Source organism: Leuresthes tenuis, unplaced genomic scaffold, assembly GCF_036924035.1.
Source record: "Leuresthes tenuis unplaced genomic scaffold, fLeuTen1.0.hap1 SCAF_4, whole genome shotgun sequence".
NCBI classification, from domain to species: Eukaryota; Metazoa; Chordata; class Actinopteri; order Atheriniformes; family Atherinopsidae; genus Leuresthes; species Leuresthes tenuis.
Window position 1 is genome coordinate 19,241,572 of NW_027325358.1, and position 27,394 is coordinate 19,268,965.

Here is a 27,394-nt window from a genome sequence, read left to right on the forward strand (position 1 = left end):
GGGCAGATGACATTCACGGAGAAAGACTGCAATAAAGTGACTCTCCTTCTGTCTTCTTCAACCCCCCTTTTCTTTTCGTCTATCGCTTCCCCCTTTCAGTGCCACCACATCAAAGGTAGAGAGGGGATATTGCGAATGACACAGCCAAATCAGCTGTAAATGGGCGCTAATTTGATTGACATCTGGGCTGCTGTCGCAGAGGCAGGCGAGGACAGGCCCCAGCCAGCAGACAGCAAGCAGCGTTTACCCAGTGCACAAAAAGCCAGCTTTCAACTAAATCACTTCTTGTCCGTTGGGCCCTCCCTCCTTGTCCCTCTCTCTCTCCCCTTCACTCTTCCTGCATCTCCCTCCCCAACTCCTGCCACCCACCACCAACCAACTTGCCAGATTCTAATTGCGTGTGTCCTTCCTCTCAGTGCAATTTTCCCATTACCGCCACAAGAGCAGCCGCACAGCTCATCTGAACTGAGGTTGTCTCCCAAATATGTACCTCCAAGTTAACCCTTATCATGCTGCGCGATCCTCCTGTGAGCACACAATGCGTGGTGCAAAGATGGAGTGTGTTAGTTGAGCTTTTCAAAAGAGGAAGATAAAAACTAGTTTTGCACACGGGAAGCAGACAAATTGGTTCAATGTAAATGCTTTTATTGTTTTTCAACCAGTTGTACATATTTGAAAACTAAAAGTCGACTTCTTTCTCTTCTGTTTTCATGTGCTGCTGGTGTGGTGTCTCAATTCCAAAGGTAAGTTTGTGTCTTTTGTTGTGTCGCAGACTTTCCGAATGCTAGAGCCTCAGAGCTCACAACTTTGAGGTTGAGCATGGTTAAAAGGCGTCATGGTGCATGTTGACTCGCAGGTCCTACACACACACACACACATCTCCACATACAATACACATACAAAGCCTGCTCGATTCTGAGCATCATGTCTCTTTCACATCTCTCAGTCTTTCATTTTCTTACTTCCCCCCAACTTCTCTGTTTTTGTCTGTGACGTTAGATTGTGCCAACAGCAACGCCAGGGGCAAACAGCAGAGGCACCCATAGCTATGAAATGACAATAACTGACATTTCAACCAACAGAATTCATAAGGCATGTTTGTGTTTGTGCGTGGAGCTGTGCTTGATTTAAAAGTCAGTGTGTAAACAACAGAGAATAATTTTTCACATTTTAAACATATGGTATTGATCGGCAAGTATAGACCTAATTGTGAGTATTGTATTTTGCTTTGATCTTGTCCGGTTGGCTGTGTCAGTGACAAAGCATGTACTCTGACCAGAATTGGCCACCTGAAAGTTTTTTTTCCTTTTTTTATGCTGCATAAAGGCTATCAAAGCAAACACAACTACCAGGCTGATAGAAAATGACCACTCAAATCTCTGTGTCCTATTCCTCTGCCAGTCGCTTGGGCAGCTGTGGACTGAGAGCTACACACTGATAATAGTTGATTCCTTTTGCACTGAAACTGAGTTGAATAAAGTCTATCTGGTCTACGCGGCTGAACTTCCTGTTCTCACCAACTCTCCGACCATATCTTCATCCAAAATCTCATGTTGGCTGAGAGGGTAGATACAGCTGAATGCTTCAGTGCCTTCTATCCAACATCAATATTCCAGCTTCAACTTAGTTAGAGTAGCCACATTATAACTAAAATGACTGGTGGGGTTTGGCACAGGGATACTGTTAGATGTAGTCAAATGCAGAAATGCACTTAAACACAACCCCAATTATCACATAGCTAAAAATAGTAGCCTCTGATTTTTCTTTCTGTGCTCTAAGACATTTATTACCAAAAACAAAGCCAACGACTCCTCATTGATTTATTAACTATATCCTCTAAATTAAAAGGTATACTAAATTAATATGCTCATCAAAAAAAGACTATTCAGGTGGACTGAAATGTCCAAAAAAGTATTTGTGTCCTTTGGTGATCATTACTTGCGGATGCACTGCTCTAACCCTCTGCATGGTACCACTGTTGTGGTAATATTTTTTTGTATTTCAGTGAGGTTTGGGTAACTATGTTGTATTTCTTTAAGTGTAGAAGTTTAGGGGTGTCAATTTATTTTTTTTGTGGATTCAGAAAAAGAAAAATCTGTCTAAAATGTTTTTTGCACATTTGCACATATAGCTACACATATACCACTAAAGGCATACAGCAGTGTTTTAGCTTTGTGAAAGTCTGCTCCCTATATTCAGTACTCTGGATATAGATAAATCTAGGATGTGAGTGAGCAAGAAAACAATGTTGTCCATTAGTCAGCTGCTGTGATAGTCTAAAGAAGCCACCCCTGGCCCTTAATGGCTTCTCTGCAATAATTGCTACACTATCTGCTCTGTTTCTATTCACTACTGAATGACATGCTTTTGCTCCAGCCATTGCAGTGCATGTCCACATTCTAGCTTGAGTCAAAGCTTCTCAGAGGAGCATTGTGCTTTACACATGTTGCTCTAATAGAGAGGCTCCAGGTAAAGAGGGGATTCTGAAAAGAAAAGGCTTTTTTTTTTGCTCCCCGAGTCTCTTTCCAACCCTCTTCCATATTTCTTTAGCCTTCTCCTCTACTCTCTCCACTGTAAGCTCTATTTATGTAGAAAGTAAGCTGTATTCATGTACACAAGTTAGACTGAGGCTCTCAGCGTGTGAAGGGCCTGGTTTCTTGTGTGTACTTCGCACCTAATGGTTTGGGTAAACCAACTTTTTTGAAGACTCTCCAGGTTTCCTGATAAAGTCTGACCCTTTTACTTATTGTCACACAATGAAATACCCTACCTCTCCAGCAGCTTGTGTCACTGAAATGGTTAGTATACTCATAAGATGCGTGAGTGTGACAAAGTATGAGACAGGCAGAGAGAACGAGAGAGGGATGAATAGAGAGTCTCACAGGTCCTCCAGCTCAGTCCAGGTTAATGGAAACCATTATCAAACACAGCCACTATGTCTGTACAATCAGAAGCTCTCTCTCTGAGGGAGGCACTTTGTCTCTCTCTCGCATACACTCACACATGGGCTACAGTGAATATATTTGCGCCGTAGCTACTGGTCGACCCTGCCTATCTTTTTAGCTTTCCGCTGTAGCTGTGCCTCAGCAGGAGAGGCTAATTGTTTTAGTATGTTGCTACCTGTCTTATTTTAGGCACTCAGGAACACATGGGGTCGTGTAACTGAGATCAGGCAAAAAAAATTTTATTTGAAAAAAACCCAAAAAAAACTCTTAGTTAACATATTTGAGTCAAACTCTTTTCTCTTTTGCAAAAAAAAAAAAAGTCTTTCTCCTTCTGCAAAACAGATTTACTTTTTTTGTTCTCAAAGTGTGGAAATGCTTTACATACCAAGCAGCAAATCGTTGTGAGGCACACGGCAGTCTCAGAAATTAAATGATTCATAATGTAACGAACAACATTCTCCTATTCTCAGTCACAGTGACAAACACTGAAGGCACAGAAAGGTGGAATATCATATCCAGTTCACCCCAGCCACACATGTATATGAACTACTAATAAGTGATACTTTCACAAAACCTTTCCAAAGCTTTTTAGCACTGAAGCAAACTATGAAAATCTTACACATTAAAGTACTACCAGTGTCATCATCCATCTTAGAATATAGATTGTAAACTTTGACATAAACTGTAAAGAGAAAACCCAAATATAAAAATCCACTGACGCACAAGCTATGTCGAGATTTAAGTTTACTTTGTCTGATGCACATATTTCGGTGCAAGTGCCCACGTCCAGTTACCAAACTCTAAGCTGCGCGTTCAGTTGGTGTGTTTGCATGCATGGACATATTGCACTTTTGACTTTGTTTATGTTGTTCAATCAGATAGGAGTTGATCCATCTCAGAAGTCACAATATTGCATTGTGAACACACAAACACACACACACCCTCACACACATGGATACAGACACGCATGCACAGCAGTAACCCTGCATCCTCCTGTAAACTGTTTACAGTGCCTTCTCTCTCCTTTATGCACGCACGGGCCGAAGCGTCAGTGTTGTGCTCATCTAATCCCACTGTTTAGGCTTTCTTGGCGGCCTCTTGCTAGGACTCATGTAGCCATGCATGTCCGGGGGAATAGCTGTTTCATTTGTATGCATGTTTGAGTACATCACACACATGAATGACCTTCCTTGTACGGCACCATCCTGCACTAATTTTCACGTGTATCAGTCTCATAGCTTGTTTGGGTTCTGTCCCTCCTCCATGAACCCTTCTGCCTCGCTTCAGCCTCTTTTGTTTAGCCGAGGTTGTGCTTGTTTTCTTGTCGTTCTCCCCTTGATTGAAATGGACCCAGCCATCTTCACAGCCTCACAGTGTACACACTCACACACGCAATGCTCCTGACCGTGTGTTTAGACACTGTGTGGTTTTGGCTTGCTTTGTGCAGCAGTGGCCCAAGGTAGGAAATGCTGTTTAGATTAAGTGCGTTCTGATGTCCTTTCAGGCCTTGTTCCTGCTGGATCACAACCCGTTTGTACCACAAACCTCTCTAGCACTACACATGGAAACACCAGTGGTTTAGGGTGAGGAGTAGGACAGTGGAGGAGGTTGCTGTTATATGATTTTACTGACCTCTTACCACATCCTCTGTGTGTCTCTTGTCTTGACAAAAATTATTTCTGTTTTTTCTTGCATTTATACCGCTGTTCAAATGTGTAGCTATTGTGATAAACTCATTCAACTGCAAACGGCTTTAATGAAAGCTTGTTTTTTTACATGTGTGGGTTTTGAACCTGATTTTTCATTAGCATTCCTAAGAGGTGCTTATGATTGCCAAATACTGAAGTATGGCCAACTAGGGCACCTACATAACAGCTATCAGAAGAAAAAAGCTGACATTTGATGCCTGCTCTGTTTTTATAGCGGAGAAAAGGAAAGATTTTTGTCTATAAAATGAGTGTGGTCTCCTTGTTTTCTCTCAATAGGCTGTTCTAAGCTGTGATCTTTTTTCCATATAATCAAATAAGAGCCAGCCACCTTGGTGCAATGTTAGTGGGATGAGGAACTGGTTGGAAATCTAACATTTGCTGGGATCAGCTGTATTGTTTCCAATTATTTGTTTCAGATGGTTTGACTGTTAAGTCCTGCTGTGAGTGACTTTTATCTTTTAGCTCTTTCGTGATGAGAACCACCTTGCTTGGGGCAATCAGGTGGTCTGAATGTGACTTTCCGTTTGATCAGCTCCACTTTGCTGCTAAAATGATGACCTAAACTATAACCAACTGCAGATTTTCTAGCTTGTTGTCAAATTAAATAAATCTTATTTTGCTTGAACAAAATTAAGATTTCCAAACGGTTTGCAAAACATTCTTGAACTGATATTAGAAAACCTTGTTTGCTGTTTTCAAATCAGAAAAAACACCAGACTTCTGACTGAAAACTAAACGTTTTTCCCGATTTGAGACACATCTTGAGGGGGATTTCCAGGTATTTATTACTGCATTTCAGTGAGGCTGGGTGACTCACAACAGGCAGGGCAATGAGGCAGAGATATCCTGGCTTTAGTCTCCTTCCTATAATTTGTCGCCTGAAAGGTGACAAAGAAAAAGCTGAAGACCCCTATTGTGCTGTATGCTGTGGGGGTATGTTGGGATGTTTTGGGTACATTAGTTCTGTTAAACGAAAAGATCACAGTAAATTAATACAAAGCTGTTTTGTATTTTGTTTCCAAGATGACAGCACCACCAGTCATAGGGACACTTAATGGTTTGGTAAGAAGGAAAATGTTGTGAATCAAATGCTAGCACCTTTACAGAAGTCAGATACAACCCAGCTGAAATCTTGGTATTAGGCTGTGCTTATCACCACCACCCCCATCATAACCAAAATAGTTCAAAAGACTTGTTATATCAATGCTGAACACTGGTGGCCCCACGCCTTACAAAAATATTTTCAAGCAGACAGAAGGGTCAAAATTAAGTCAAAATTAAATTGGATTTGCCAATTCCTAAAACAGTGTTACTATTTTTTAAACAATTAAATGCAGCCTCATTTTAACAAGATGCAGGCTGTATGTACAATAATGTCTTTATCCATGTAATTCAAATACAGTTGAAAGAGCTTTTTTCCCCATCTTTTCTATGATTTTGTCATCATTTTACCTGAATCAAGGTCAGATGTTTCCATACAATTGTCAAGAGAATTTAAAGCAAACTTTTGATATGTCACTGAATAGGAAGGCAAAACAGGGACTTTTCCATTAACTGATGTGGAATGAATGAACCAGGGTGTGTAAACTGGACACACATGGCTGTGAAAAAACAGAGCTGAAGGCGTAGCAGTTGCTTACTGGACACACAATCTTAGAAAAATCTTGGCCATATATTTGGGAAGAAATGGAAGTCTTTGAGATTTGTTTTTATTTTTATTTAGTGTCTGATGGCACTATGTTTCTTCTTTAGAAGTAGAAACAGTTGATCAGCGATGTAAAAGAAATGTTTGCTGCCCAAGTTCCGATCCCTCCTCAGGCACGCTGGCTATTTTTTGAAGGAAGCCATAAACCATCTCAAGCGAACAGAAAATCTTTTCAAGATTCTGCCATCTCCAAACTCTTCTTCTTCAATCCACTTCAAAACTAAACCTATATGAAAATACATTTTCTGCAGAGAAATGTGAAAAAAAAAGAGAAAAAGGAACCAACGACAGCAGCTGAGGTGGGTAGGGCAACAAAATGGACAAAAAACACATTGACATAGAAAGTTCCCACTTTTGCTAATGCACACAGCTTTTTTGTGTGTAGGTGTGGAATTTGCTGTGAAAACGATGTGATGTGATCAGACACAAGCATCACAGACACCTCTCCTATACTTTAGTGGTCCCAGCATCATTACTTGAACCACCGCTGTGCACTGCCTTATCTACTGTGGCAACTGATACAGTGACAGCCACTCCTATAGCCCACAAATACTGTGTACATACAGCACTCAAAAATCTGCAGCAGGTTCCCCCGTGAGTCCTCTTTGTTAAGGCTACAGAATGTGTACGGTGGCTGAGGGATGTTAGAAGTTTTCAATCAAATATCAAACGTTCTGTAATGTTTAATGTTCACTCTCTGATAACGAATCATTGGGTTCCCCTAAGAGCAGATCAAGTCAGGAGAGGGCAGTCAAGTTCTTCTCTTGCTTGTTTTATAACTTACACACACACACAGACTCACACACACCTGCTTAGCTTAAAAACAGTACGTGTACACTCTTGTTCTGCCACTTCACTGGAAATCTTCAACCCCACATGCCTTTGATTTATGAGCTCAGCCCATTCAATTGTACAGGCTCAGAATCATTAAAATTACTGCTCAGGTGGGAACCATGGTTGTATGCGTGTATATTTTTGTATATGTGTATGTGGCAAACTTCATTCAATTCGGTGGCTGACACACCTGTTCAACTTGCCATGTTAACATTCTCATGAGGTCTCGGATGCATTAACACTTTGAACGTGGTACACTCACACTCGCCCATCTGCTGCTTAAACTCCAATAGAACCCAGTAAAGTTAAGATTCATTTTTATGTAGTTGGCTTTTCTGTCAAAGTTCAAGGCTCCATGCTGCTATGGATTTTTGCAGCTGGTAAAATTGACTGGAACTGGTTTAAATGGCAAAGTTGATTTCCTCTCCAAATTCATCTAATTTAAAATATGCCCCTCTCTTATTTACATCTTCTTAATTTCTCTGTATTCCTGTTGGGAAGAGAATTAAAAATATATATATATATTTTTTTTTTACTTGAGGTAGTTCACAGCAGTCTAATATAGCTGAACCATGTGTGGTTTCATATGTCTAATACTGGATGTTTTCTTTTGGCAACAGAGCAGAAGATGACTATTGTTGCCTTTTTAAGTCCCACTCCTATTAATCATGATTGTGTGCGTGTCTGTGGGTGTGTATGTGTCACTAGGAAAGGGTGAAAATAATACTCACTGTATTGTGAGGGGCCTATATGATGAAGGAATCAGACTCTACTGAACACTACATCAAGCCAGAGGCGTCATTGTTCAAGTACATAAAAATACACATTCAGTGACATAAGCAGATAAGGGAAAACAGAACAGAGATTTATACCTGAGTCGTTTTTTTTTTGTTTAATGACCTTAAATAATGTGTGAAATTGGATGTGAACTTGAATTTGAGAATACGATAGCTAAGACACATCTTTTAAATTACCTAGAGCTTACAAAGCACTATTGGAATGCACATATTGGTTAAAGTTTTAAATCACTTTGATTTTGTGCATACAAAAAAAGGTACTAAATTCAGAACATCAGAAATGACTACAACATTACTGAACAGCAACTACAAAGACTTTTTCGCATAGTGAAATAAAAATACTGGACACAGTTATTCATGTATTCAAATTAAATCCTGAAACAAAATAGAGGACAGAAAATAAGATACATCTGTGCTTAGTTTTAATGTTCACATAAGCTGAATGAAATATGGTTTTACTGCATAAAAAGAGCTGATTGGTAACAGTTTCTTTTTCTCTTAGGTGACAATGAAACAGCTGTCTGAGAGGATCAAATATGTTATTCTTTAAACCTGTAGCATGTCCAAAGGCTACAATGAAAGATAAATAGAGATATTGTAATACACATTTGAATGGTTCGCATGTGCTTTTGAGAGTTCAAAGTCATACAGACTGTAATCTTTGTTCTCAAGACATGACATTGAGAAGAAACTCAAGAGAAGTCTGTAAAGGTTTGTGCTAATTGTGGAAAACACTGTATATAAAACATCTAAAGGGCTGCAGGCTTACCGAGTACAATTATGGTGCAATTAGCTTGTACCATACAACACACATTGAAGCAAGTGATACTGCATGAACACTGAAAGAAAAGCACAGAAATTAAGATTAATGTTTGCAGAACCTGTTGCAAATAAAGCACATTATTTTGGGGATTCATTTCTATGGTGAGCACTCTATAAATGCAGTGTACCAGGTTGTGTATAGGTGATGAAATGAAACCCATTAAGAAAAGAACACCAAATTCATGGAAAAACATGGTGGAGGTCCTATCATATTGTTGTGTTTTTTTTGTCTCTGACACTGGAGGTATTGAATATGTAAGAAAAATGGAAATCCCAAAGTGTTACCAAGTGTCATAAAACTTGGATCCTCCAGCAACAGTAATGAGCAGGAAACACTAGCCAGGTTTTTAATCTGTACCAAATAAAACACATGAATTTATTTTGAATTGAAAAACCTGAAAGAGAACTAAAATGAGCTTATAGTAATGGAGTTAACACATACAGCACCGGAGGAGTGGTAGAAATTTCAATCTGTCTATATATATGTGTAGATACATATATTCATGTACAATTTACAATATATGTTAATATACAACTAATGACTTTATTTAAACCACTAGCCTTTAGAGCACCTTGTTGAGGATTAACAGGTGTTCCAGCTTCTCATTGACCTGCATTCACCCATAACACCTTTTCTGCTTTGGTTTTTGGCAAGAGGTCTTCTTGTTTCTGCATACAAGCATAATTCCAACTTTAATCGAATCGACATAACAGCACGGACAAAAATGAGGAGTATTTGTTTCTATTTTTGAGACTCTTGTGATTCTTTTACATAGGTAACCTGTGTTTCATCACCTCATCACCAGGAGCTGTTATGCAGTTGAGTGGTTAAATAAACAGACACTTCAAATGTACAATTTCATGCGTAAATGGTTGCATTTCTATTTTATAAGTGTTGGAGTTTGAGTAAGCTTCAGCTTTTTCATTGAAAAATATGTGTTTGAGTGTAGGTCTACACATGCGAGTGTGACAGTGGAAGAGTCCTATATGGAAGCAATTACTGGCAGCAAGGGCTCTCAGACACCCACAGTGCCTCTCACTCTGGGCCAAACGGAATGTATCTCCCTCCCCCTTTTCTTTCTCTTTCTGTCTGTCTTTCCCTCTGTCTTTTACTACCCCACTCTTTCTTTACCCACTTCTCTTTTTCTTTTTCTCTCTCTGGACAAAATTACTTTCGTATGAGCCCCAGCCAAGGGGCAAGGTGAAACCCCTTTCTATGTTTTTTTTTTTTATTGGGAACAAAAACCTCCACCATAGTTTAATTCAAATCACACATTTCCAATTTGCACAAACAAGCCCTGAAAATACCAGTACTAATTAGACTAAACCTGATGTGTGTGTGTGTGTGTGTGTGCATGCATGCTCAGTGAAAAGGGCGGCCTTCTCCAGTTGTATTATTGTGCTTGTTAGTATGCGCAGAGCCATTTAGAATATGAGTTTTTGGGGGGGTCCCTGCATCATGTGGTTTGAGTAGATGAGAACTGCAACGGTTGCTTATGACACCAAAAACAATTGAATGAGATCTGAAGCAACCCCCTCACACAAAATGAAAAAAGCCACAAATACCCTGGCAGCAAGTGGTGTCAGGACTGCAGTTGTTGGGGTTTGGCAAACCTTTGTCACCTTTTCTCTTACTACAGTCAAGAAAAGCGCAGTAGAGAAATATCGTTTACCTTGCCAGTGGTCTCTCCTCCTCTGTCTGTGGGAACTGAAAAGTTGGTGTTTGCCATGTGTATATCCCTCCAAACTCTAAATGAGATAAATAAGTTCAGTCTAAATTGGCAGCTGACGTCAAAAGTAATTACTCTTTCCTTAATGTCTATTCATTGGAATGGGATAAGACTTGGCCTGCACTGGAATACCGCGGGGTGTGGCAAGTTGGTCTTTTCCAACACAAAGAAGTGACGAATGATGGCAGCCAGAGTTTACTTGTCAAGGTTTCTAAACACACACACATGCAGCATTCTCGTGTGCTAACCCCATCCTCCTCAAACAGTTTGTCTCTCACTCCACACTCCTTCAAACTTGGCCCAAAACAGGGCCTTACATTCCCTTCCCATGAGTCCTAGTGTGGCGAGTCAGCAGAAGGACCCCAGATAGAGCTGGCTGCGACACCGCCTGCATCGTTTGGGAGCGTGCCTGGGCCCTCCGTCTCTGTAACCTTGGTTTGCCCCCTCTGTTTGTGAATTCCTGTCGCTCCAACAGGACCACACTGTCCCCAGCAAAATGCTTTCTGGCAGTAGGCAGCTGGACAGAGTGGTGGGAAAGTGAAGTGAAAGCTCAGATTGTCTTTCAGGCAAATAAATAAGTCATGATTGTGGTGTTTCAACTAACAGTTATTCACAGACATTGTTGGATGCACAAAAAGAACACTAAGAATCACAAAAAACAGTGACATTTGTGAATAATCTATCACAGATCATAGACATACGTAATCACCACAGGCAAAACAGAGAAAAGGCAGTTTATTCTCTCTGATCACCGACACTTTCTGTCATGCTCTGATATGAACCGAGTCATGATTGGTCCTTGAAGTTGAGCTAACTGTTGGGATTGGTTGCAAGGTTGCAGTGGGTCTCTCACATGTCATCCTGTGGCGGTGTTTTGTGTCTGCCAACACTCAGACTCTGGAGTGTTTAGCCTTCAGTGCTAGTTCTGCTGTCTAAGGAATTTCACAGGCTTAGTAATTTTCAGTTATGTCTTTCTGTCTCTCTCTTTTCATACTCTTTGCCTCCTTCTTGTTTAAAATCAGAGTTATTTGCGGTGCGGCGCTGGGTAGTTTGTGGTTCTCGGAACGGCTGTATTATTCCAGTATTAAGTATCTAGTCTTTCACCATAATGTTATAAGAGGCTTCCCTGGCTTAAAATATCAGATTACTTGAAATGTTATAAATATTAGTGTCTTGCAGTGTTTCAACATCCCGTCTCAGCACAGTTACCGTCTAGGACCAATCTAGTGTATATTCTAATGTTGCTGCATTTACTAAAAATGGGAACTGTAGTGATTTTACTCAGATTATGTGGAGTACTACTGCATATGTAGAAATACACGTTGTCCATCTGTTGTCCTGTCATCATGCTTAAAGGGGAATGCTGGCATTTTTAAACCTAGACCTTATTTCTGGCATGAAATACGTTTATCTACTCCCGGAGAACAGTTTGGCAAAAGTCGGCGTCCATCAGAAGCTATTTAGATAACTCGCGATCGCCGTATATCCATATAACGGAGTGAACGGGGCTGGGACGATTCAGCCTCTAAATAAGGCATTATCTGTCTTTATTTCACCAATACATTAAAGAACAATGAATGAACGAACGTATACTATAGCTCTGTTAGCTCATAGGTGCTGCTATGTGGCTATGTGCTGCTATAGGAGAACTAACGGAGGAATTTCTACACAGGCACTCTACTGGGACCACTTCATCCACACGCCCCCCTAGAGCACAGTTTATTTACTCCTTTCTCTGTGACAATCGGCTAACTTCACACAGAGTTTGCTACTGGTAGTTTTGTGCAACGTGGCAGGATATTTATAAAATTTTGACAATGTGAACGACGACTTTGAGTAAGATGGTGAGTAGATAAATGTATTTCATGCCAGATATAAGGTCTAGGTTTAAAAATACCAGAGTTCCCCTTTAAGGTTATCCTAACACTTCACATATTAACTAAATTGTTGATAACTGATTGCAACAAAAAATCTCTCTCTCTCTCTAACTTTGAACATGATTCACAGGAGAAAGCAAAGTAGAGAAGTAAAGAACCATGAGTGGAAGGGAAGTATAAGAGTACAACAACAGTTAAAACGAGTCTTAAACTAGCATTGTTTTTCACAAAGGGACCTCTGGTTTATAAAGGTCTATTGATTAACACACTCCACCGTCCCTGGGACTTCCTTAAATGTTCGTGGCCAAGTAAACATTTGCAACACTTTGACATTGGATGTCATTATGTAGACACACATGCGGAGATGTGGGACACTGTCATGATTAAAAATTTAAACTAATTCTGTGTACAGAACTGAGTAAGTAAAACATGGCAACTGTACAATTTTAAAACATTTACTGTGAAACAGCAATGTTTGGGGTGTGGAAGAACTACTTCAGGGTCTGTCACGAAATTGCAGTTGTATCAGCATTTCAATTTAAACCCTGTTTCTTTTTGTAATCTTAACTATTACCTTTTATATCTGGTGCCATAAATGGTTTATTAAAAAAGATCAAGACTGACACTAACATTTGTCAGCCTTTCAAAAGTGAGTATATTTCTTCTTTTCGCTGTATTTTCTAATCAGCCTCAAAGGAAGGATTTAACATCTTCATTTTATAATGGTAGAAATACAGCAACATCAATACAGCAACACACTCAGCACATTACACCACAGTGTGCCTTACCTTGCAAGAGCATGTGTCTATCAAGCAGCAAACAAGCCCGGAGGGGTGCTGCGACAACTCATTGGACCTTCAAGAGTCCACTTCAGTCTGAGGGATTGCCCCCCCCCCTTTTTTTTTTTTTGGTAACTTTTGTTCTTACCTGCTTTTTGGTTGACTTAAGGAAGCAAAATGATCAGGGTTGGGTTAGTTGAAGATGTCTGGTTGGCTTAAAAATACAGCCCTTCAAAACCCTGCAAAGTCACAGAAAGTGTCTCATGATAACAGATGGGAAAGACACCAGGATCAGTTTCATTGGAAATGTCACAGTTCCGCTGTGTATGTCAATGCTTTTCTAAAAATGCAAAATGGCAGCTCACTGCTCACTACGCACTACTTTTTTTTAATGATATACAATTAGGAAACTAACTGATGGATTAATTGACAAATAAAATATGCCACGGTTGCAGCACCAGCTCAATTTAACATTTTCTTCCCCTCGATCTGCCCACATCCATGCTGGTTTTTTACCTCCTGTCTGTTTGCTTGACGGTCCACTGTGTCACAGTGCTACTAATGGCCACTGCTGAGCCAGCCACTTTCTAAATGACACCCTCCTCCGCTCAATACAGCTGCCCTGCAGTTACACACTCAACTCCACTCCCCCATTTTTCTTTCCCTCCCTCCACCATTTCCTCTCATGTACAATGCAGACGCTTACCTCTGTCGTATGGAAGAAAATCAGTTTCTTGTCAATTTTCTCTCAATATTATTCACTCAACATGCCTTTTAATAAAATATTTCCAGCTTTTCTGATGCACATACCTATTCACACATCACACATAACAGACTAAATCATTGACTGACAGTGTGTGACAGCAGAGGCATCTTCTACTGGCTGATAGCAGTGCTCTCACCAACATGAGGATTCATTCATTCATTCATTCATCATTCATTCCTCTCCAACTCTCTTTCTTCTTTTATCTCCTTTTCCCTCTTCACACTACAATCCTTTCTCTCCTTTTCATCATCTTTATCTTGTGGTATTCATGTGCATGTATGTGTGTGTGTTTGGAGCAGAAGGTGGTGAAGCACATTTCCTCTACTTCAAGACAGGGCGATACAAAAGATGCATAAGCCAAATTGAGTTTGGCCCAAGTGTGACTACAACAGCCCTGCCAGACTAAATCCTGGATCAAAATATGCACATGATCACTCTCATTCACTCCACATATCAGCTGTCCAACCTCTGCACAACCCAGGTGCCACTTAGATTTAATTTAGTTTGAATTACTTCATTAACTCTCAAAAGAAAAACAGTAGCACTTGTGATGACTGAAGCCTTCACCTTGCGTTTCCTCTGAATTTCTCTGTGCAGGGGCCTAAAAAAACTCACAAACTTCTCCCCTTAAAGTTCACTGGTTAATCAGCCAGGGGTTCCAAGATGCGAAAAGATGGTGGGTGATGGCAGCATTATGGCACTGGCAGCTTGTAACTGGATTGCTGTAATTATTCATTGGGAGAGTGATGCCTTCCAGGGGCTGAAGATTGATTAGGCTTGATATGCGACTCAGTGTAATCTGTCTTTGACCAGGGCTCCTGTCCAAATTGGCAGGAATAATAAAAAGAGAGGAAGTTATTTCTAAAAAGAACGAAGAGACGAGTGAGCAAATTAAGATGGGGGTGGGTGGACAAAGGGAAGGGAGAAAGATTGAAGCACATCCTGTGTCATGTCTCATGTGGCGCCCTTTGCCATACACAAACCATCAATCTCCAAACAACAACAGCAGAGCAACCATGTTGTTTACAGCAGAGAAGGCTCAAGTTAAATAAAGCCATTGCAACCTTAAAATATTGCACCTCTTATTTTCAGCATCATTGTTGTTTAGGTTCAAAGTGTTAGTTTTCAAGGCTCTTTTTTCCCCCCCTAAATTCCTTGCTTGTTTTGCAAGCCAGACCAACACGATTCTCGGTTGTCTCATTTTCTACGACTAAAGCGTGTCTTCAGTTAATCCTCCTGTGTAAGCATGGCAGAACTTAAAAGGCTCTGATTAGGCTGTTGTGTCCCACAGGTTAGCGAGATGTAAACTCGTGACACACTCACGGTGCCCATCCATACCCCAGAGAGCTTTCTTTGTGTTAATTAAAGGAGTCTCAACTGCAATTAGCTGGCTTTACAATGAGAGTACCCATAGATAAACACATATATATGCACATGTTCACACACTTTGAAAAAGATACATCCAAAGTGCGAGTGCATTTACAAGTCCACAAACAAAGTAAAGAGTTTAAGCATGAGTAAATTTCCCTTATTGTTGCACTAACTGTACCAGATAGTGGCCAGTGTCAATTAGGGGTCATATTGTCACCAAGACCAACTTTTAACAGTGGAACAGAACATTTTTAATTTACTTTTTGTCACTATTGCCACTTACCCCATTAGGAAATGTATTCTAGCACAAACTTTGAGATCATGATCACCAGAGAAACCATCTTGACAAGCTTCATGGTTTACATGCATAGCGAAGGTGCATGTTTGACCAATTGATACACAAGTCTCTCTTCTAGTAGAATCTAATTGACTAGACAAAAAATGTATTTAATTAACAGCCCAGGCTTTTTTTCCCCCAATCAATGATGATTGCATGTAACAATCTAATGGGAGAGGAAAATCTACAGTTCAAGCTTTCATATCTCTAAGATTTGGAACTGCATTGACTGGAACATATTGTATTTAACGATTCAAAGGCATCTTTGCATTGACAATTGATGATGATCACTTGAATGATCTCATGAAAACATATTTGACAGTGCTTCATGTTGTGTGCAACATGCCCAAAAATTCCACTAACCCTCATTATGGCAAAACTGCAGATTGGACATTCTTCACATAAGTAAGAATCAATCAAACATGTCTGTTTTTTGTTCAGAGCATTTTTGTGATTACGTACTCCTGAAGATAATTTTACAACAGCAAACTCTGATTAATATCCCATGTTTTTTACCACGTGCCAGCATAGAGAACCTTAGTTCTTCCAACCACTTCTATTATTCTGTCGTAACCACATAAAGTCAAAACTGAGTGGCTGTGTTCTTCTCCCTGTTAGACCTTAACACAGTGTCTGGGTCCATAGTGGCTAAATGGCTCCTTATCCTGTCTCCTTATGTACCAAATTAGACCTGAGCTCTCCCAGTGTGCTCCAGCCTTGTCTACAGGAAATCAAGGCCAGGTGGAACTTAAGTGAATGAAGCCCCACTTTGGCACATTCTAGCTGAGGAGATGGTGGCAAGACCAAGCCCCCCCTGGAGTTTGCCAGGAGTTGGGGGAGGACACACTGACAGAAAAAAACACATATGCACAGGTGTGCATACCTATTTGCTGAGGCTCACTCGCTGGGGAACAAACTCAGGGTGGATACATGCTGTCAACTCTGTGGCAATGCCGCTTAGCCACTCTACACCCATGTTTACTTATTTATTGGCAGCGACGGCTGTGATGACAGGGCCACTCACCCTCAGACAACCTCCCAGGCTCTACGATGTCCCTTCAAGCAGTAGCGTAAAAATTTTAAGAGCCCCAGGCCTGGTTTGATGATTTTGACGCGAATTAGCGTGTACTTGAGTTGTCGGGTGCATTCAGGAGGCTAACTGTTCTAATGCGTTTACTCTCCTGCCTTATGAGTGTGTTTGTGCGTCTCAAAGCGAAGTGTCACTTAATAATTTAGTCGCTGGTTTCGTCCCCCTTGCTATCCATCCATCCATTCACAGCTCTTTATGTCTTGCCTCTGGGAATGTGGAGGCCATTCCTCTGCCTCTCTGGGAGTGATTGAACGTGCAGAGACAGGTGACAGAATCTGAGGCTGTGGTAGCATGTAAGGACAAAGCGAGAAAGACTGACATAAACGTGAGGAGGCAAGAACTCAAGGCGCTCAAGGTGATTTATGTGCGACTGGAAGATAAACGGCAAACTTTTTTTTTCAAATCTCAAGTGTGTTTTCTTGTAATTTTTACAGTTCAGGTTCCTGACATAAAAGCTCTCATTCATTCTGTCATTAAATCTGTCTTATGTGTCTTATGTTTTAAAACAATGCAACACAGACAGGCAAGATGGAAAAGCTTCTCACATCTAACGCTACACACACACACACACAGCTGGGTTTAGTCTGTGTGAATGCCAGATGTAGACTGGACATCTTTTTTCCCTCTCATCAATGTTTTCTGACTAATAGGTTCTTGTTTTCAGTGGAAGTGGTTCTAAGCAAGAGTGAGAAGTCAAAGCTTGCACGCCAGACCTGTGGCTACAGTTGTAATAATCAAATAATGTAACTTGGCCACATGCAGGAATGTGTGTTAATGCACAAGAGCTTTCAACAAAGTCCCCCAATGCCTGTGGCCTCCTATATAGTTTAATGTGACTTGATGTTCACTTAACCCCCTTTCCCTCTTTCTTGTAATTGAAACCCGATGGTAGAATTATGATAGTTTCTTCATATTTTCTTTCCATTTTCACTGAGCTGATTTTTGAATCGGCTGTGTGTAGGGTTCGGTGACAAGGAGTTTGGAAACATCAATGGGCAGAACACTAACATAGAACTTTGCCATAGTTTCATTGCAAGAGAAGCCAAAATTACTTTTTAAAGTGCTGATCGTTTGATTGGAGCAGACATCATGCATAACTTTAAAAGTACAAATGTATTACACTCGAAGCTGTCCCTGTCTTAGTCTTTTTATACACACAGCTGAAAAATATGAGGAAGAGAGATGAGATGAAGGGACAATGTGCTGCGAGTGAGAACTGAATCCAAACTTTTCCCAAACTTTTCTGCTCGTTTGCCGAATGGTTTTTACTACCACAAGATGATTTGTGTGACATTTATTTGAAGTATTTTTTGGCACAGTGAATCACAAGTGTTTGTATGTTTGTCGTGGTGTTAGTGGTTATGTTCCTTGTCATGTGTGTACCATAAATAAAGACTCTCCTGCCTAATGTAACCCACATGTTTTTTGTTCCCACCTCCCTCCCAGCTCAGCAATTGTTTTTAGGGAGTTTTCAGATGGTACACAGCCCTTCTGGACCGCATCTCAGCTTTTGTGAGGTCATTGAATTTTTTTGCTAACTTATTTATTTATCTATTTAGTTTTTTTTTTATCAAAAACAGTCATGGATTTCCCTGTTACTCACAAAGGTTAATGGGTATAATGTGTGATTCCCATTACTTTGCTACATCTCCAGATGTAGATGACCTCTATTAAAACATATTTGCACACACAGTCATACCCACACAAAAGATTTGTGTACTGTATGACGAAAGTGTGGTTGATCGGTTTGACCCATTAGACAGAGACTGATTGGTTTCAGATTGCTGTTATGTGTAAATGCTGTATAAAACTTTAAGATCTGCCTCTTGATTGGAGTTTGATTATGACGTGACTGTAATACACAGATGCTTCATACCACCAATAATTTCTTTGCAGTTCCTCCGGTTTCCCAAAAGGTGTCCGCTGATGACCTCATAGACACTTCCTTTAAACGAATCAAGTTTATTTCGATGAGTGTCAGTTTGGATTGAGTTGAAAAGCTAAACACCACCAAACTGATGTGAGCAGATTTTGGGTTGAATCCAAATAAAAGAAAGGAGAGGCCTGTAACCGAAGAACCAGTTTGTTGGATTAATATAAAATAAATAGCACCTGAAGGTGCTAATGTCGCTAATCTCAAACTTATGTTGTCTTTAATGACTGTGATTGTACATGATTGTGATAGCCTCATACAAGAGCATTATAAAGCCTTTCTTTTTTGGCACCAAGTATCAAGACGTTGATCTTTGTTGCATTTAGCTGAATTAAGCCAATAAAAGAAGATGGTTTATGGCAACTAAGGTTATGGAGTATTATGGTCTATTATGGTCTATAGTCAGCATAAGGATCCATTTTTCTTTAAGTACATGCACAATTGTTGGTCGCACAAAATGTTTTTGGTACTTTACAGAACTTTCAGGGATACTGGGCAGAGGATAGACCTTACACCATGTGGACCCACAATCACCTTGTGACCATGCAGATGTGGCAAGCATACATTTTGGGCATGAAAAGACAGTAATTCAAAACTTACTACTGTGTAATATCTGACTTTGGGCAACATATATTTAACTAGTCTACATTTCCTATAAAACGTATATGTTGTCTCACTTTAAGGCCTCCATGGTTATTCAATGATACTTTTTTCAGCATTTCTTAGTCGTTATTGTGTCCATGATTGTAAACAGCAATCATTTAGTCCTTAACAAATGTTTAAAAATGACAAAGATATGTGTAACAACCACTGTCTACCCCATCTCTACTCTATCTGGGCCTTGGTAAAAGGAGAGAATGTTTCAGTGAGTGTCAAAGGGAGCAGAAAGCTCAAAGAGGTAAAGACATATTAGTCAGGTCAGAAGGAAAAAAAATCCAAAAGTTATTAGAGAGAGGACGAAGTGTAAAAACAGAATAATGAGAGATTGGAAGACAGAAAGTTAGCGTGAAAGAGATAAGAGAGGGAAGACACTGAACTGTAGAAAAAGGACTTTGTCAAACTCTCAGTGCTGGGTTCGGCGGAGATCGGGTTGGAGGAGGGGGTGGGGTGCACGACAGGGGCGCTGGCAGGGTTGCCACGGCAGCGTTCCGGATGGGCAGGCGGTCTCCTCTCAGGGGGTGAGGGGGGACGTGGGGCTGTCAGGGAGCCTGGCAGGTAGAGACACAATGCCCTGTGACTGGGGGGGAGCACGGGTCAGTGAGAGAGGACAGGGCTGAGGGGATGGGGGGCGGAGGGAGGGGTGGGGTGCAGGCCTGTCTGATGAGGTGAGGAGAGGGTATGGCTGGGGAGGGAGATATGAGGTCAGTAAATGAGGGTGGTGGAGGCAAAGAGCTAGAGATTATTAGAGGAGAATTATCCAAGTGTAAGTGTGGAAGGCTGGGGAGTAAAATGAGGGGAAGAAGAAGGAGAAAATTCTGACGGATGGGCTCAGGGTGCCCCAATTTACACATCTGCTAAAAACTTTGAAACTATCCAAGTCAGTAAGCAAATGATCTCTTTCCTCTCACGGAATCTTCACACACTTCTGGGTAACCCCTACTTTCATCTACAAAAATGCTTCTCAGCTAACTTATTCATACCAGCATGCACAATAGAACAGGCACAATATTATTTTTTAGGATCCCCTTCTTCTCCTATATTTCCTGCCTTGTCTATGAGTTTTTACTCTAATTCTGGTGGGATTGTAAAGCTCAAGCTAACTTTTCTACTATTGTTAGCCACAGTAAAATTGCAGGCATACAACTCCTGCCTCCAATCTGTTCCACTGGACACAGTAAAATTCAACATGTTTGGGGTCAAAGATCATTTTAGTTTAATTGGAGCAAAAACATGCTCCATAGTTCTTGTATGTTCTAGACTCATCTAGTTTTTATTTTATAGCCGATGAAAATGATATAAAGAAAACTGCACCCAGGAAACCAATGAAGTCGAAGATATTTTTTAAAATCTTTGACAATATCTGTTTGGCTTTCTTTTACAAATGCTGCAAGTGAAAGTAAATGAATTAGCTGAAATTTTAAAAAATGGATGCATTCACTCACACAGGCTCCAGGAGAACATGCAAACTCCACACTGAGAAGTCTCAGCTGAGATTCAAACCAGGTACCTTCTTGCTGTGAGGTGATAGCCACCATACCACAGTGCCATCAACAAAAATATGTTGTTGATTGATTAAAATGAGAAATGAAGAGTTGTTATGTTATAATGCATTTCTACAGAAACTACTGTGAAAACGAATGTGGTGTTGGGTGAAAGTGGGGTGCAAAAAGAAAAGGAAAAGGGATACCTGTAAGTTGCTTGAGGATTTGCTATAATTTGGTCAGAAGACGGTCCAGTCAGCGTGCTGCCTGCAGGTGAACATGTAAATGGCCTCACTGTGTGTGCATTGGTGCTGATAAAATTGTAGATTTTTCTCCAGACCACATGAGTGGTTGTATTCCCCGCTTGGAAAAGCAAAACTAGAATGTGGAGTGCTTTTATGCACAACATGTGTCATTAGGTCATGAATAGCCAAACAGGCATTAGCAGATTATGGTGTCAGCAATTAACCTTTTGCCATTTTATATTACCATGAGCAAAGCTGAATAGTGTAAAGAACTCATGAGGCTCAACCAAGGCGCTCAGCTGCTGTCTTTTTCCTCTTGTTTTTTTACAAAGGTGCACTTATTAGTGGAGTCCAGATTGCAGTGATCAGTGAAACAGGCAATCATGTGGCTCCCTCTCATCTCTCAGACCTCTCGGTGCCCTCGTCTGGCTTTTTCCATGTCTTTTTCTTAGTCTCCCTCTATCCCACTATCACAAGTGGAGGGCTGTTCCTGTTGGTGTCATATGATGTCTTGTGGCCCTGTAGTGGTAGCAGAACAGTGACAGTTCTATCCCTTTGCCATCTGATCGACACAGTGCTCCTTGTCACATGCACACATACTATGACCATAAATCAGGTCACCGACAGAATCAGCCCTTGGCCATGTGCTCCTGCTTACAGTATGTCCCTAGTGTGCTACACAAAGTCCGCACACACTGGAAATGCTCCTTCCTGTCTGTGTCAGACCATTATTGTTGTTGCTTTGATTTGTTTATTTGAATTACATGACCTGAAATGAAAAGTAAAAGAACCCCAGAAAAATAGGACAGCCGTCAAGCATTGTAATTATGATAGATGACCTTCACATCTATTTCACACTGACTGTTGTTTGCTTGAACAAGATTTTTTTGCCTCTCAAGACTCAAGAGCTGTTGCACCCAATTTCTGGGCTATTTGACCCATTAGATGTCAGTGTTTGGGAAACAAATAAGCAGTGCTAAGAGGTTTGATGGGTTGTGATGGAGGGTGCCTTGTTGCTTACAATCAAATGACAGAAAAAATGTAAGAGGGCTTTAAAATCTTACTTTTACCTTATGTGCTCCCCTGTGTATCTTCTCTCACTGAGGAATGAAACTTCTTTTCGCGTTCACCTAACATATACTAGAGGCTTTCATTCGTTAATACTTTACACACAAATCATTAGAGAAACTTAGATAAGGGAAACAATTGAGAAGTGATGCAGGACTTTACCTGATATGAAATGAACAGCTTCACAATTTGAGGTAATGACATTGATTAACTTATAACAATGTCATTTTCGGCATGACACCTTGGGTCTTTCTTTTCATCTGAATGTAACTTTGGGATTTAATCACCAAACCAAACTTTTTTGAAGACCCCTGAATGGCAATGGCAGCATGGTCCCTCAGCAGGACAGTGAACCATATCAAACCACCGAAATTTCTCACCAAGAGCTCAAGGAATACAATAAAGAACACAAGCTTGTTGATCTGGCCGGCAAAATCCCCAGATCACAACCAGAGTAGTCGCTATACGCCACAGAACACACCCCATCCACAAAGTTTTCATCCAAAAACCCACAGAAGCCAAAGACTGGCTGCCAACATTACAAAAGGAAACTCCAAGATGCCCCATGTTTCAACAGTCTCATTGAAGTTTGTAAAACTGCCCTGAAACTTAATCTATTGATTTGAGACGTGAAATTGGTTACATAAACTGTTGCCACTAAGGGAGTGATTATCAGTTTTGTCGGATGACAAAGTCTTTATACGGAGGTTAGAGGTGTTTGTGGTGGAGTTACACATGACTGTCAAGTCAAGTCAAGTCAAGTCAAATTTATTTGTATTGCACGTTTCATGTACAAAACAATTCAAAGTGCTTTACATAAAATAAAAGTATTGCAGCGGAGAGTGGAAGAAGCATTAAAAATACATAAAAGAATATAAAAATAAATAAATAAAATAATTAAAATGAAATTGAAATGATTAAAAACAATCCAGATAAATTAAAAACATACTGTGCAGATTTCATGCATATACAAATGCATAAATAAATGTTTTTAACCTGGATTTAAAACTGTGTACAGTTTAATCTCCACTGGCAGTTTGTTCCACTTGTTAGCAGCATAACACCTAAATGCTGCTTCTCCAGGTTTAATCTGGACTCTGGACTGGACCAGCTGACCTGAGTCAAGCGAAAGGTCAGAGTTAGAGTTGGTTTTCCAACTCAACTGCTACTTTCTGCACCTTTTTTTAATGATTTTTGTCAGTTGTTTGGTAGGGTGTACGCTTTAAAAATGACTAGGTTATAGTTAGAAAAACATCATGGCTTGTGGAAACAAGACTTCCCACTGAAAGACACTTGACATCCAAATGGCCACTAAACACATTTGCTGAAGAGCAGAAGTAGCAGAAGAAGTTGGCAGCACGATCAAAGTCAAATTAAAGATGAAAATTAGATTAAAAAAACATCATTCTCAAGTAAAAAGTTTTTTTTCTCTCTCTGTTTTAACAAAAAGTATCCAAGACGTCTGCTTGCATGTAGATCAGCAATGGGGGCAAGGTCACTCAAACTCAAAGATTTGCCTGCCTTTCAATGCTCCTTTATACTATGGTCACAACCATTGTCCCATGAATTATGCTGCACATTTTTAAAGGAATAAGAGAGGTTAGTAACTTTATTCTTGACAGTCCATCTCTGACTGTTCAGTTCGCAAAAATTGTACCCCAGACTAAGGGTGGGATTCAACGGGGAGTGAGGGTGCTGTGGCAGAGCTTTAACCTCATGCACACATTTGTATTGATCCATACATGCCTGAGTGGCTGTTGCTACAGAGCAGGCTGCCCTTATCGCTCAGGGCTCCCCCTGTCACCAGTCAGTGGCAGCTAACGAGAAATCCAACACATCACACACTGATATACCACATGCACATCCGCCTCTGGACTGCCACCAACTCTAGCCTCTTGTCTCACCCAACTACCCCCATTCTCCATCTTCACCCCCCTTTTTTTTTTTGCTCTGCCGCTTTCTCTACCTCACTTTTCCTCTAATGAGTTGCAACACTGATAACGAGCCTGATGATCTTCCATTGATTCAGCTATCACTTGCTTGTCTGGTAATTGATCCGTAGCTGAGCCTCTAGTTAATTATATGGGCTTCGACATGGACCCCTGCCCCGCGGGGAATTCTCAAGTCCTGCACAATAATAGTTTTAATAAAGGAGCCAGAGGATATCCAAGATCCTTTTTTTCTTCCCTTTCCAGCTAATACAGATTTTTCATCATTCTATTTCCTTCTCCCGCTCTGTTTCCCCTCCAAATTTCTTCATCTCAGTATTTCTACTACGTGGCCATTACTATCAGCAAGAGGCAAGGTGGAAGGGAAAAAAGGCATGTGAGAAATAAGGAGGAAGAGTGAGCAGTATTGGCAGAGTCCATTCCTTTCTCCCACAAATAACAGCCATTAACCAGCCAGGTCAGAAGCTGAGCCACCAGCTTGACTTGAAACACTGAGTGCCACTTGAAAAACCCACAGACTAGCACATTTACAGACAAGAGGGAGGGAGAGAGCAATAGAGAGGAGGAGAAAAAAAATCTGGAGAGCAAAAAGGAACCTTGGCGGCTAAATTGTCACTTAATATAATTAGCCAAAGCCTTGTGCATTACCTTTTCAATAAGTTGTTAAGAGCAGGGCTGACGGTACATGAACAAGAGGTGACACATTACGCATTTTACAACAATGCTGCTTGTGGCTACTGACAGAGCACAGGCCACAATGCAAAGGCGGATGGTGGAAAAGAAAAGAAAGCGAAGGAGGTCTATAGTGACAGAGAAGCAGGATGACAAAGAGATTTAGAAGTGAAAAAAATCTGAAAAGATGGAAGGAGAAAAAAAGGAGTTCAGATGTAAATTTAGCAGGAGACAAAAGATACAAGTGCGCATTTATAAAGTGATGAGACTCGCACTGCACTTTTCTCTCTGCTACCAGAAATCCCCTGTACATAACAGTAACGACTGGTGTGATAATCTCAGCAAAGGTTAACGCTGTACTGCCATTAGTGCATGGCACAAAAGGCTTTTAACAGACAGCCAAGCAGCTGTCTGCTGCAATTTACCACAAAATTTGAAGTGACTTTATAGATCAGAGGCCATTCAATGTAGCTGAGAAGAGAAGTTCTCCGTCTGTCCCTTTCTCTTTTGTTCCTCTGTGGTGGAAAGATCACTGTGACATCTCCCTCTCGCTGTGGACTGAGGCACCTGGTCTGTCATTTCTCTAATGATAGTGGGGGGAAAAAAAAGGGGGGGGTTTGGAGATTTTAAGTAAAGAGGAAAAGGAAAGGAGAAAGATGTGGTGGTGGAGGGGATCGGTGGTGTCTTCATTGTGTGAGATGTGTCCTATGCTGTGTCTAAGGAAGTATAGATCTCCTTTTTTTTGTTTAATCCTCCTGTGTGTCTTTTTCTCTGTGTCTGCCTCCTTTTACTCCTCCATCCCTCATTTTTTCCCTTACCTTTGCTGCTGTGGGGACCAATTTGGCTAAAATGGAACCTCTTCCTCATTTTTTTCTTAATTAAAATCTGAGAGCCTCCACGGAGGAGAAGGAGGAGGAGGAGAAGGGAGAGGGGAGAGGAGGTGCTTGTGATCGTTGTGTGTTCATATGCATGCTGGAGGTGGCAGATTGCTTGCGTTCCAATAGTCTTTCATTAGAGTGGGTAAAAATCAAACAAAGGCAGCTGAGTTTTTAGAGATATAACAAGTCAATTGATTTTTTTTGCTTTGTTTGTGTCTTTCATTTTTAATTGTGGTGTAAATCAGAAAGATGCTGATTAGTTGTGAGCGGAGAGCCAACGCCTGCCTTTTCATTTTTTAAACAATGGGACAACTGCTTGACAACTAGAAGAAAAAGTGCCGTGTTTTTTAAGAAAAATTAAGTTAGAACCTGGGCTTTTTCGCTAAGCACTGTGTGTGTGTTCGCATGTGTGTGTGGCAGGACGGTCCCACGGGAGAACTAAGTTGATCTGAGATGTGCCGGCCGCTCGCAGCACAAATGGTAATAAAGCAGGGGGACAAACGCTCCCCCTCCTCTTTCTCCTGCTCGGCGATGCCCCCACCTTCCTGCCCCTAGCAGAGGAGGGCTGTGTGTCTGTGAAGAAGTGTTCAGCACAGTGTCATTGAGCATCTCAGAGTGGAACGGCACAGTTGACTCAGTTGAGCCCGCACTAGCCAGACACACACACTCTCTCGCTCACTCACTGGCTCTCGCATGCTCTTACACTCAAACACACACACACACACACATTCAAGTGCTCGGCTCAGTCCCTCCGTGGCTGCTGCGGAGTACAGAGGAGTCAGACAGAGAAAAGAGGGAGGAAAGGCAGCGGCACGGACGTCGAGAGAGGGACACAGTCACACAGAGAGAGAAAGAAAAGGAGGCAGGGAGAGGAGCGGGAGGCAGGGAGAACAGGAAAGCTGGTGGCTTACTCCCACACCTCATCTTCACTTTCCTGGGACAAGCACAGATTTCATGGTAAGAGGCATTTGTCCTTTTTATTGGCTCAACACTGTTTTTTCTTTTTTCTTTAACTTTTTCTTTGACTTTTGATTCCTTGACAATTTTTTTTTTAATCATATTTTTTTTAATCATATTTTCAAATTTCACATTTAGTTTGCTGAGTGTAGCCTGGGATGTACAGTAGAGAGTATTCTTTATTTTCTACAATCCTTTTGGATTTTACAACGACAAGAGAGAAATTCCCACTGAACAAACTTCAATTTATTTCTAACATTCCTGTGCATGTTTTAAGAGTGCTGATGGCAGATCTCAGGTCAACTTTTTGTACTTTTTTACAACAAGACTGCTATTTTGTGTGTTTGAATGCGTGCTGGCAGGTAAACATGTGCTCCACTGTGTGTGTTTGCATGCAAATGTATCTGTCTTGAGTTCATGTTCAAGTACAAAATAGCCGCCACAGACAAGAACATTCACCCCTCCTCACTAGCTCCCATTGCTTTCCCCCTCTTTATTTTGTTTTACTCCATTCTTGTTTGCCCCCACCTCCTCACCTCCATCCACCTCCCCATCCCTCCTCACCTCCAGTGGTTCGCTCATCTTCCCTTGTCCAAGACAAGACTCCCAAGGAAGGTAAACTGCAAACCCTCTTTTCTCTGTCTTCATGAGAATTAACTCAACACACACACACACACACACACACACACACACTACTCCTCTACCAGAGCTGCCAAGAAACCTCTCACTCACATCAACTCCTCCATCTCCCCTTTCCTTGTTATCCTCCTTGAAAAGCAAAACGAAAAA

General features: G+C 40.9%; 1 protein-coding gene across 4 annotated transcripts in view; it reads left to right on the top strand.

Moving 5' to 3' along the window:
- The window catches only part of bnc2 (basonuclin zinc finger protein 2), a 155,872-nt gene that overhangs the window by 40,704 nt on the left and 87,774 nt on the right, over nt 1-27,394 (top strand). For 3 of the 4 annotated variants that reach the window (XM_072384962.1, XM_072384963.1, XM_072384965.1), the window contains exon 1: nt 26,274-26,605. The exons of the other annotated variant lie outside the window; for it this stretch is intronic. In XM_072384962.1, coding sequence (XP_072241063.1) covers nt 26,342-26,605 — 264 coding nt within the window. In that variant the 5' untranslated portion in view covers nt 26,274-26,341. Of the gene's footprint in view, nt 1-26,273; nt 26,606-27,394 lie in introns of those variants that run through there. 4 annotated transcript variants of the gene reach the window in all.